The 13,366-nt window shown below is 39.6% G+C and overlaps 1 protein-coding gene across 1 annotated transcript in view; it reads right to left on the minus strand.

Moving 5' to 3' along the window:
• Positions 1–12,057, minus strand: part of ATG10 (autophagy related 10) — a 93,260-nt gene extending 81,203 nt beyond the window's left edge. The window contains exons 1-3 of the mRNA XM_075136815.1: positions 12,001–12,057; positions 9,920–10,045; positions 4,848–4,967 (exon numbers count right to left, since the gene is read on the minus strand). Coding sequence (XP_074992916.1) covers positions 4,848–4,967; positions 9,920–10,033 — 234 coding nt within the window. The 5' untranslated portion in view covers positions 10,034–10,045; positions 12,001–12,057. The remainder of the gene's footprint in view (positions 1–4,847; positions 4,968–9,919; positions 10,046–12,000) is intronic.
• Between the last annotated feature and the right edge of the window lie 1,309 nt (positions 12,058–13,366).

The following is a 13,366-nucleotide window of genomic DNA, read 5'->3' on the forward strand; positions in this document are numbered from 1 at the left end:
CATTCCAGAGGAACATTCTCAATCCTTTTCTAGTAAGATGGCAAATGGAAAAATACGATCTGCATAAAACAGGATCCCCAGGCACCTGGCTAGATAAAGGGCTAGACAACTCAGTTACTGCCAAGTACAGAGAGAACTTTCTTAAACTGCTCTAAGTAGATATTGGCGTTTAAGCATACCTGTCTCCAGATACCTTGCCTTTACAGTGTCAGTGCATCTATGTGGGCATAAATCCTTTTTCACATTTACCCTCATCTAAGCTTGTGCTAAGGGTCGTTTCAATATAAAGAATAAAATCCAACTCATGATGCTTACACTGTACCCACTTAAAGCTGTGAGCCTTCTCACAGCTCCCAACACCTTATACAGTCCTCACATGAGTTCATAAGATAATTTCTCTACTGCCTAGGACAGCTCAGGAATTAGCAAGAGTGTGTCTGGAAACTAGCAGATATCAAAGGTTCGCTGACATGCGAAAGGATAACAAAGAGACAGTCTGAATTCTGCAGGCTTGCCAATGAGCTGAAGAAACCGTCAATTAACTGTTATGTGCATGGCAGAAGCCTTCAAGTTCCAGAAAATGGAAGACCTGCTTCATATTAGATAACATGCCAGCTTGCTGCAGTACAGTCAAGTGGTTCCCAAACCTGTTCTTAGCTTCTGCTGGTCCTATGGAGCAGGCTGCCTCCCATTACAGCAACTTACTGCCAATCAGCTGATCCTTAGTATCTCACAATACCTGCAATACAGGAACCTACGTGCAAGTAAGATGTTCCAACAAGAGCTGGAATACAGCAACTTGCACCATCACCCCCCCAAAAAAGGGTGATACTTTGGCATACTAGCATGTGCAGATCCATTACAAGTACTGAATGTGACTGCCAGTTCTGACTCCCAGTATCACAAAGGCCATAGCATCCCACTGCACAAGCATGCCAGTCTCAATGTAAGGATTTCAATGAAAGCTTAAGCCAATGTCAGTTGCTCCAATGGTTTATCCTTAAATCCTTTTTTTTTTTTTGAGTTGCTACTTTACAAAATACAGTCCTCAGCTAAGTATAAGCTTTACTGTCAAAGTGAAACCTTGGCCCCAGTGAAGTCACCAGCAAAAATTACTACTGCTTTTAGTGAGCTCAGATCCGTATTTTGTTTTATGAGATTCACATGACAAAATGCAGACATATACATTCAGGTTAACCTGGATGATGATCTAGCTTCCCTTCATTATCAGGAAGAAAACCAGACACTTCTAGACTCATCTTCTCCTAGAGAAGACACCTAAAATAGGTTGACTGAGTTATACCCAAAAATGCTTTTTTAACTCCTCAGGCTGAAACAAAGCTTTAAGTGACAAGACTGCAGATATCTAAAATAAGCTGAAAGAAACCCACACAGAGTTTTATTTTTGGTTTTCAGATGAAAACACAACTTGTGTAAATGGAACCAAGCGTACCACATAATATAGACTGCTCTGTAGAAAAGACCACAATACATAGTTATTCATCCATTCTTCACCAGGAAGGCTCCAAATATTTAGATACCAGACAATGAGATGGAAAGTTGGAAACGTTAACTGTCCATACGACCAATGAGCTGAAACAAACTTTTCAAATAATTTGATCAGGTTCCCAGGAGATCTCATAAGATTAGCACATTTTTGGTACTGTGACAACTGATAATTGATCTTCTATTTGAATAAAGTTACTTCAGCTATTCTGTGTATTTTCTGCACGGAATCATTATTCTTCAGTATCTCTTCACAGATTAAAAATTAGCAGAACAGTAATAATTTTGCTTCTCTGCAGTTTCAACGTCCTAACTGTACTCTTTGCTCAGGATATACTCACTGATTTTTTCAGCCTCATCTCTTCCCTGATGCATCTTTGGTTCAATTACTTAAATAGGAATTATATGCTCACTGTGGATAACTTCCCTGTATTTCCCTCCAGCTTCAAAAATTTGTCTTTTAATTTTCCTCCTAATTTTCACCTTGCTTGCCAAAACTAACGTTCTATTTCTAATGTCTGAACTGGACTCCCAGGAACAGGAGGGGAAAATCTTGCGGCCTCTTATGCCCTGTCATATACCACAGTACATTTATTTCCTTGTCTTTTTGTCAACACTAGTTGTTCCTAACAATGGATATCGATTACTCAGACCTTAATTTCCTAATTTTTCCTTTCTTGCTGTTCCTAGTTAATTATCTTACATAAAACTAAGCGTTGCATCTCCTACCACACCCTGAAGGAGAAGATCAGACTACTGACAGATGGAAATATCTCAATAAGACACAAATAGTAGAGATACAATATAGAAAAATCTAGATCACAACAGTAATTCTGAAACTGAAAATTGTGAAATATGCAACTATCAGACAATGGCCACAATTTTTCCAAATGAAATTAAAATTCTTATCCAGAGCTCCTTTAGACTTCAAATATATAAAAATAAAATTTATGAATTTTCTAAGGAAAAAAATGCTAAATATTGAAGCCATATAACCAGTGGAAACCTTTCCAAGTTCTACCAAGACCACAACTTTTGCTGAACTCTATTCATCAGAATTGTGCTTGAGCAAATTTACCCCCTCTACAGGCACCATTTCCATCTTTCCCTTAGTATTAAATACATAGTTTTACTTTATGTATCCATAGCAAATTTCATTTTCCAACTTATTGGTGTGCTTCTCCCATTTTCTAGATTAAATAACTTTAACAGCTGGGTTATCCTTCAGTTCAATGAAGAATATAAATTTGACATAATCTTTATTAGGCAGTGAACATTTTGGAGAGGAAACTCAATTTTTTTTTTATGCATAACCTCATGTCTTATAACCTACCTAATTTACTAAGACCTTTCTCTTGCTTCACCCTTCATCTTTACTGCCACTACACAACATGAACAAAGGCCCTTTCTCAAAGAGGACCAGCTAACGTTCAAGGTCCCTTTCAACCTAGACATTTCTATGATCCAAAACATAGAAATCTTGCACAGTATTTCAAGAGGTAATTATTAATATTATTAATATTAGTATCTTGATAAACCATAGAGTTTGGCCTGGAATCATACTTCAGTATATTAAAAACTGTTTATTATTACATTTCAGTATATTAAAAGCTCTGTTTCAGTATGTTACAGGCTCTGAAGCCTTTTTTGTGTTGTGACACTTTTTGTATAGCTGATACTTCCTTCCAGAAGAAGGACTCAATAGCTTTTTACAAGATGTTCTTTTAAAATACACTCTGTAATAAAGACTCAATTCATTATTAAAAAAAAAGTCACAATCGTCAAAAGTAATTTTGAATATAAACAGTAATCTGTTCTTACAAGTCGGGACTGAAGTATACAAACTCTCCCGTAGTGATAATTAAGTAACAACCTCTGAAGCATTGATACTAGCCTTCATTTTAAGAAATACTAGAATTTAAATTAAAGGAAAACTTAAAATGCTTCAGCTACCCTTCATACGACTTACATACTATGCTTATAATTGGTAATTATCAAACAAATGCAAGGTAATGATTCTAAAGATTATATGGATTCCAATTCATATCAAGTCTGGTGTATCAGCAATGGGGCTGTAAAATTTTCTTTTTTTTTTTTTTTACTGGATTCAATGAGTTCTTTTATTGGTAACAGAACCATGTCTTGTTTCCAGCTTACCTGTGTCATTTGAACCCTCATGACTGTTCCTCATGACACTCTAAGGAACCAAGGTGCTGCTTTAGTCCAGTCCTGTACTTGCACTGACTAGCCAAACAGCACATAAAGATCAGATTTCCACCTGCCAGTAAAAGTCATGTTTCATCTAGCCAGCCATCTGCTTTCACAAAATTTTTAAGAACCAAATACTTTTTGATATCTACCCCTCTTTAAAATACAGCTGAAACCTGTGCGTGAACTCAAATCAGTAGAAATCACAGACTAACAGACAGCATGATTGTTTAAAGTGCCATTTCCTTCAGAAACCAGGCCAAAAGAATACTCATTTCAGACCCTGTACCAGAGTCTCTGTGGAAAAAAAAATAAAAATCAGTGTGTTGATGAAAAAGAAAAGGAATTGTTGCAGAAAAAGGTAACTGGAAAATATACCATGTCCATCTATTCAACAGTTTATAATGTATAGAAAACACTGTTTTCAGTCAATTATAATCCAAGATTTCTTTTCGTATTTATGTTAACAACATAAAAAGGAGTGAATTTCTATTGTTTATATCTTGATTAGTCAATAATCTGGAGGTCTAATGCAGAATCAAACAAGCAGATAATTATTCAGCTCAGTTCACCCTGGGTTAATGAACTTCATTTTCCAGAAGAAAAGTTTATTCTCCTTCAAGAGCACCAAAACTATTTTACTTCCCACCATCAGTTTCAAAAAATTGCTCAGTATTTTAAGTTAGTTCCATAGTAGAAAAGTATACATTGAGTATACACTGAGTATATACAACTTAATTATTCAGTATCACTTCAAATTAATATTAACCTCAAAGTTTTCTTTATTTTTTAATTAATATTTACCTCTAAGATAACTAAATCTTATGTCTTTTTCCACCAAAAAAAAAAAAAAGTTTCCTTAATGTTAGTGAATCAATATGCAAAGAAATATTATCCTTCCATGACAAAAATATTCACATAAAAGATGCTGGAGCCTTTCCATTTCCTCCTAATTTATCACCAATATAGCTGTACACCTGAACGAGAACTCGTGTAGGAAGAATAATTAAAAGCCACTGGTAACTTAAGATCTGAAACCTTTCTGGAGGGACTTAATTTAATAGTATAGTATTTTAAAAAAATCCTGTTCGTGATTTATTTTATAAACACAAAATTCTAAAATTTGTACTTACTTCAACATGTGTAAATAACGTTTGTTCAATGTTATCATTGTTTTTCTCCTTGAGATCTGGTGGGATGTTTCTATTTCTTACTTGGAAGTGTGTTTTACTAAGATAACCATCACCAAGGTCCTGTGTTCAGAAAACAAGAAAGAAAAAAAATTTCTGTAACCAAAATGCTAAATGCTATCACTGTTCTAGAAAATAAACAGAGCATGGCATTTAGGCACAAGCTCCAAGTCTTTATAGGCACCGATGACTGCATGCTTTTCAGCATCTTCTCACAGGTAGTTTACACTAGTTCTTGGTGTTAAAGGAAGTCAAAGACCTAAACAGTAAAAATAAAATTTAATATAGGTATTAATTGAATAAGACAACTGCTACCCAGGGATCAGGATGAGTGCCAAAGAACTGGAAGGCAGTGCACTAAGGTCATGAAGAGATGAGCCGCTATTAACGATTTTGACCTATTTCAAGCAATGCATTCACACAGGTAAAAACTTCCCAGTTCTTGGTAAATTGGTTTATTTTTGCTCTGTTCTCCCTTTAACTTTCTTAAAGTCCTGGAAAAAAAAAAAACAACACCTCAGAACTTATGTGTGCAGAGTCACAATTTGTTCCCTTCTCTTGAGTATCTCTGAGGGTCAAATGTGAGAGAAAACAGATGAAGCTGTACCTTCTCCCAGTTCCCTTTTTATCATTCTGCCTTCCAGGCCACACGGTCTACTGTTGTAAAAGGCCCTTGCACGATTTCAGAGTGGCAGAAGGAACTTTCCGCCCTTGCTGACCTGACTACCTGCACACATATATAAACTTTTTTTTTTTAATTAGAAGTAATAGGAGAGAAAAAGTTTAATAACAGATCTGGAAAACTGTACTCTCTGAAAGGGAGGAAGAGTATGCAGAACACAAAGAACAGTAGTTGCACGTTAAGAACTTATTTCTCAAAGGAAACAAATAAATTGGGGTTTTATTAGCTGTTTCATTACGTTTTATTTCAGACAAACACAGAAAGCATATGCGCAACATCTGATGAAAAAGGATTCTATTCAAAACAGTCTCTCTACAAAATTCATTAATGTAGCATTAAATTGCTTGACAAGGCTGCAAATTTAACTATAATTTAACTCTTTGGTTAATCTGTCATGGCTGACACAGTTTATTTCATGTATTTTGACCTTTAAATCAACATGGGTTTTATTCTGACACACCCGTTCTCTCTTTTCAAGGACACTGTAGAATATATGTACCTCCAAAATCTGCTACAGGCTATTTGTTTACTTTGTTCTTATCAAGTTTCACACCTGATAAAAAATGATAATGCTCTCTGCATGTATTTTTGTCCATGAATTTTTAAGCATGAATCACACTATAAGCAATTACCTTACTTGTAACTTCTACTGCACCCCTTATTTTCTCACTAAATCTCATCAAGAGCATGAATTCACCAAACTTTGCTGGATGTCCTCGATGCAGAACCAAGTGCATCCTGTGCAATGAAGAATCAAGCATGCAGAGGACAGAAAAATTAAGCCTAATTTGGTGATACAAAAGCCACTTCTCTCACTCTCAACACTGAAGTCTCTCCTTGTGGAGCTTCTTGCGAGTGTCAGCAGGAGTAAAGCTACCTGCATTGGTATTTATCCCCCTAAGAGCAGCAAAGTAAGTACTACAGCCACCCACAGAGGCAAAAATGCCCCAAGGCACAATGAGCTTTGCCAGAGAAGGGTTGGATATAGCATTCATCTCCCTGAACCAGTTCTTCCTGTCAGCAGAAGGGAGCCAGCTCCATAGCCTTTGCATCCTGTAGTATTTGAGTGCCATGAAAAATACCTGTGGATAGCTGGAAACGTGGAGGTAGCAGTCTCTGTATTTCATAGCTGCATGTGAGAGACTGGAGGAGAGGTGGCAGGAAAGAGAAGCAACCGTCCTGTTGCACCCTCTGTAGTGTTATGTATTTTGCACACTTCTGCCCCATAAATAAATCAATACTTTAGCAAGGACTTTGATCCCGTTAATGTGGAAAGGGAGTCCATTTCTACCCCACCTGTCTTGTGAGTATCATAAGCAGAAGTGAACTGATACAGCCTTTGATATGACTACCTAGATTAGCCTAATTAAATATGAAACAAACATAAACCAGAAAGCAAATGTGGGGCAGCCTTCACGACCAGGATTTAACTATCCATCTCTAACAACAGCACCCAAGTTTAACTCCATCAGGTCCTACAGTAGAGGTGCCCTTGGCTTTTTTACAGCTTTCTTCTAGGAAAAAAAAAAGCCTATTATAAAAATAACATAGTTTAGAACATTTCACTTGCAGCTATAAATACAGGGTTTTGCTTGGGCCATGTGAGCTTATGCCACAAGAGCCAGCTCCACAAAAACAATGAGTATTTCATCATCTAAATTTAATCTCTACAGAAAACATAGGAACACAAGAACACAGTTCTACAAGCCTGGTTTACTTGTGTGGTCTTATTGCTATCAATGGCTTTATTCACGTGAGTATGGAATGAGGAATGGGATCCAAGTGCATTACATCAGCAAAATTAAGAGTGCCCCAAACTACCCACAACACATATACTGGTAAAAAAAGCAAAAAGACAATGAGACATCTTGTTAACGAAAAGCTTCCTTCCCAGACTACATACTATAAATGGCTGGTCTCAATGGCCAGGTTTTTATCACACACTGAAATCACAGAGTGTGATAAAGAAAAAGAAAAAAAAGAAAAAGAAAGAAAACTCCTAGAATTTTTTGTATGTGAGAACTAAAATCTATCTCATTCTGCTACTTCCAGCAAAGTTTCTTATTTCACAGAAAGTTCTAGCTTTGACCCATGTATTAAATTCCCAATAGAGGCTCAGAGCATCTTTCTTTGTTGAATAAGCCCTCACAAATATAGCCTTGGACTGAAATCTAAAGTTTCAAATGGTTGCCCATAAGAAAGGGCGCATTGTAACACTTGGCTAATATTTGTGCTCTTTTAAAAACTTCTAAACAGAATGCATCTAAGGTCAAAATCCTGCTTCTTACTGAAATTTGTTTTATCTGTGATGAAAGGGTTACAAATGCTAATGTATAATTACTTACGTAGAAATGATGGCATACATTTAGCATTTCAAAATGGTACAAGCATGATTTTTCTCCCCAAAATTCATGAAAGCGTAGGAAACCACTACAGCCATTAAAGTAAAAAAAAAAAAAAAAAAAGGCTAAAAAGGCTAGAGAAGTAAATTTTCTACAGCAGAAAGAAGAAATACACAGATAATGAGTATTCCAAACCATCCATTATTGAAATCCAGTCAGAGAAGCAAGAGAACATATGAAAACCTACAAAACCTACATTGCCCACCCACCAAAAAAGTGTGGCAAAAAGAAATCCTAGTACAGGCTGGATTTATTATGAGAGGGAAAATAACAAAAGCATTCAAAGTAGAAAACACAAGTATTCAAAATATTTCTGTTGTTATTACAGAACAAATACAAATTATGTAGCCATAAGCCATAACTATTAAGAAGTTTTCATTTCAGCAGTGGTGAAGCAGGACATTAGCATGAAGTGGTTATCATTAGGTATTTTTACATCAGTACGTGTACGTAAGAACTGCCAATTTTCTTTAAGTCTTCCAGCACTGTGGAAGTTTCAGAGAACTTTGAAGAAAGCCAGTATGTATCAATATATACCTTTATATACTGGCTAATTTGTGTAACTATACACATATTAGCTTGACATCATCCCAAGCAAAGTAACAGAAGACGTCATATAGAATTCAGTAAATAAAGAAATATATACACTAAATGTAGTGATTTTTAAGAAAAATAGATTTTGTCAGGGTAACTTAAGACATGTTTGGTTGATAAACATAAAAGCCTTAACAATATATGCTCAGACTTCCATAAGATAACTGTTGATTCCACAAGCAGAAATTAAGATATTAAAATAATCCCATACTAATCTGACATACACTAAAGGATGAAAAAATGATTAATTCACAGATCTCAAATGTAACTTAAAAATGGAGAATCGTCATAAAAGAAGTGATTCTAATGGGGTCCTGTGAGACTAGTCTTGGCCCCGCGCTACTTAAAATTTTGATTAATGACCTAGAAACAATATGTAATTATTATTGGTGAGGTTTGAAAGTTATGGGAAAGCAGCAAATAACAAGGATTGATCATTAATACAGACAGATTATTCTGGTTGCTGTACACAACTAACATGTATTTTAATACAAAATATTAAGTCACACATCTAGAACAAAGACTATGTGCTATTTCAGCTTAAAGGGTTAAAGTGATCCTTGGATATATAACTACAAGCACTTGCCCGGAATAGGAAGGTTTGAATTTCACAGTGAAACAACATTCACTGTCTAGTTTTGCCCACAGTTGAAAAAAGGATTTTTATATACTGGAAAGGATTCAGAGGAGATCCGCAAGAATGATTAAAATATTGGAAAACATGTCAACTAGTCAGGGAGCTCAACATGTTTTGCTTTTACACTGACAAGGTTAAGGAATGAATTGATCTGAATCTAAAGTACCAAAACACAGAGAGTTCTGATAAAAGAAGGGTCCTCAGCTTAGTAAACAAGGTACAGCTACCAACGGCTGGAAAATGAAGCTAGGTAGTTAAGACTAAAAGTAACGTTTGTTTGGGGTTTTTTTAAATTCAATTTTAGGCATAGCCAACCATTGAAAAGGCTTCTTGAGAGCTCTGACTGTTTCCCCATCACTGGGAATTCTGAAAATGAAGACTGCATAATGCCTTAAAAGACATTTTCTGAACAAAACAGAAATCATCTCAGCTAATCCTATCCCTTTGTTACACAACAAGTTGCACTAGACCATCCCAGCAGTTGTTTCTGGATTCATGAACCCTATTCAATAGATGTACTGGCCTAAATCCTCATGTAAACCATTTATACACTATTTTGTTCTTGGACCAGCTGTGTAAAATGCCATTTATTTCACATGATGTAAACCTCCCTTAAAGGATGTTCCAGCTTGTGGTGGCTGTCAACAGCTCAAAAAGGCCAGCAAGGGTATCTAAAAATTAACACTATGATTATTTTTACCTTGCTAGTTCTCCACTCCCAACCATCTCCTATCTGCTGTGAATGTTTAATAAATTCTTCACAGTACTGCTTGAATTTTTTTTCTTCCAAAAAGAAGTCCTCTTCAACTGCCATGCTACAGGACACCTGCAGAGGAAACTAAATGTTAGTACTGACAGATAAAATGAACACTAAAAACTTTCACTGATTCATACAATTGAATAGCAAAATAACAAAGCACTGGAAAAGAAACCTGTTTCTTTAAGTAAAACAAAGACATGTTTCTCCAAGTACATTAGAAAATCATAGATACGCAGAAGGGCTGAGGTTGGAAGAGACCTCTGGAGACTGTTTAGTCCAATCCCCCTGCTCACAGTAGGGTTATCCAGAGCAGGTTGCTCAGGAACATTTCCAGCTGGGTTTTGATTATCTCCACGGATGGAGATGCCACAGCCTCTCTAGGGAACCTGTTCCAGTGTTCAATTACCACAGCAGTAAATAATTTTTCTTCTGTTTAAATGAAAAAAATGTATGTATCAGTTTGTGCTCATTGCCTCTTGTGCCTTCACTGCGTAGTACTGCAAAAAGTCTGGCTTTATCTTCTTTATTCCCTCCCATCAGGTATTTACACATATTAATAAGATCCCATTGACCCTCCTCTTCTCCAGGCTGAAGAGTCCCAGCTCGCTCAGCCTTGCCTCGTTTGTCAGACACCCTTAACCATCTTTGCATCCCTTCACTGGACTTGCTCCAGTATGGCATTGCCCTTCTGGTACTGAGGAGCCCAGAGCTGGCCTCAGTACTGCAGTTTTGACATACATTTCCTTAGCAGTATGGTCCAGCTGGTGACCAGAAACCCGAATCCACTTGTGGGCTATTTCCATAGGCCTACCACTTTTTCCCTGGGGAACTGAACAGCTCCACAAAAGCTTAACAACTCTAGTGTTTGTGGACACAGAGCCTATATGACGGCCACCAGAGTCCAGCTGAAGTAACTGTTCCTGCTCATGCCAGCAGTACAGCTCTCAACAGCCCAACAATGTGGCTTCAGGGGGTTACAGTGTCCTTCAAATGAGCACCTTCCCTATCCCTCGAATGCTTCCCACCTGGGGTCTTAAAGATAACAGAAAAACTCTCTCAGAGAATCTAGCCAGTGTTACTTTTTTCCCCCCCTTTCAAAGAGGATGTATCATAAATATGGCTGTTTCAATGTGTTTGGAGACATCAGGCATCACTGCAGCACCACATACAAATACTCAGTAATTATTACAACTAGACCACCACCTTTTCTTAACAAGAAATGCAAAGAACAGCACCTCATACAAGGTTCATTATTTTTCAGGATCTGGCCCTAAATCCTATCATCATCCTGTCTGCCCGTGACATAAATTATTTATCTAGCACTTGAAAATATATTATTTTCAATGGCAGTTAACCCAAGCCCCCGTTAATCTGTTCGTGCTACCTGGATGTGGAAATGTGGAAAACAGGCACTGTAAATGATTCTGCGGTTCCCAAATTTCTCAATCCAGGTGACGGACTGCAAAACTGCGGTAAGCGCACGTAATGAGAGCATAGTTCTCACGCAGGATTTAAACAGAGCTATGTGCTTTAGGAAATTAGCAGCTGTAAAGAGATACCAGGCTGCTAGCACTTGTGCCTTCCTTTCTTAAACCACCCCGAAAAGAGCGACGAGCGGATCCGAACACATCCGTCCCGCTCGGCCGCGGGCCCCGCAGCCACCAGGAAGGCCAGGCAAGCCCCCGGCCAGGCCGACTCCTTCTCCTCCTTGCCCGCCCCGCCGGGACGGCTCCCTCGGCGAGGCCCTCGCCCCCTCCGGGGGCTATCGGCCGGGAGAGCCAGGCGACGTCCACCGGGGCAGGCGGGCGCCGTGCGCTGGGGGTCAGGCAGCGGCGGGGCCTGTAGCGAGGCGCGGGCGCCCCGTCCCGCCTGAGGTGAGGCGAGGCGAGGCGAGGCCCGGCGCAGGCCGCGGCGGCCGCGCACAGAGGAAACGGGGGCGAACCCCCGAGGACGGCCCCAGAGAGGGGCGCGGGTCGGGGAGAGCGGGAGGGCGCAGCCCCGCCGCACCGCCCTCCACATACCGTGCCCTCCTCCTCCCGCCAGCTCCGGCTCGCGCAGCCCGCCGCGCATGCGCGCTCCGCAGCGCGTCCAGCGGGCGGTGGCTGCGCATGCGCAGCGGGAGGCGCTCTCTCTCCAGCCGCGGGGGCGGGGGGGGTGCCGCGGCGTAACGGCGGTGGCCGGGCCGCGGGCGGGAAGGCGGGGCAGGCGGGGCTGTGCAGGCAGCGCCGGTCCCGGCCGTCCTCCGGCCCTTCGTACTCGCTGTGTGAGGCGATGTGTGAGGCCATCAGACGTGAGCGTTTCCAGCAGGCCTCTGGAAGGGCCCTGCTCCCCCCAGCTCTTCTGTCAGCCCCCTCCTCCCGCCCCCAAAAGGTGTCGGCCCCAGGTACCTGTAGTTCAGGCTGGCCGCCTTCCAGAAGCTCGACAATGCCAGTTTTATCTGAATGTTTCTAATTGGTTTTGCCGACTTAATCGCCCTTCTCTCCCTACAATATAAATATATAATGTTACTATTTCTCCCTAACGAAGATGAGGAGGGGGGAACGTGCAATTAAAATGGCCAGGTCACCTGAGCACTGTCTTATAACGTAACATGGGGGTAAGTAGAAGAGTAATCCAAAATGGTTATACAGCGATCTGGATGAAAATAAGAAGAAATGCAGGGTCTCACCAAAACCATAATCCTGAGCTATTTCCAGGAGGTACCCAGTGCGGAGTTCAGTGTTTGTTTTGTTACCCAGCTGTGTTGTCCTTGTAGTTGCTTTCAGATTGGAGAATTCGTAGGTGCACAGAAGCTGTTGTGCTACACAAATGTTAGAAGAATTATTTTCAAATTTACGAGTCTATTAAATCACACATTTTTCATGGCATGACTAAATTGTCCAAACCGTAGTATGTGCAGAATGCGCTATATTTGGATAGACTTAAGTGGAACGTAAAATGTTGGCTTTACCTATTTAGCTGTAAGCTGCCATTTCCAAGAGTTTTATGACTGTTGCATTAAGAGTGAACAAGAGCTGTCCCATCAGCTCTGGAGACCATGCTGCTCAGTGGAGAGCCTCCATATGCAAATGGTGCTTTGCTCTAGCTGGTTGTACTGTGACGTTCTCCGACTTGTGCAGTTCCTAATTTGCTTGTAATTTGCTGGGTGTGGAGAGCTCACAAGGGCCAAAGCTTTTTGCTGGAATATTCTTGAGGTAAACCATTTCTCTTTGTTCTCAAAATTCCAATTTCTGGCTGTTAGCAGCGTAGTTCTTCCAACATGTGCCGTGATTCATGTTTAAAGATAATTTTCACTGCTCTTTGTGAACAATGAAATGTTCCACCTAAGTCTGTAGTAGTTTTCAACATCAGGTATATATAAGCAAAGTTTTGTTTCATTAAGGTATT

This window comes from Calonectris borealis, chromosome Z, assembly GCF_964195595.1.
Source record: "Calonectris borealis chromosome Z, bCalBor7.hap1.2, whole genome shotgun sequence".
NCBI classification, from domain to species: Eukaryota; Metazoa; Chordata; class Aves; order Procellariiformes; family Procellariidae; genus Calonectris; species Calonectris borealis.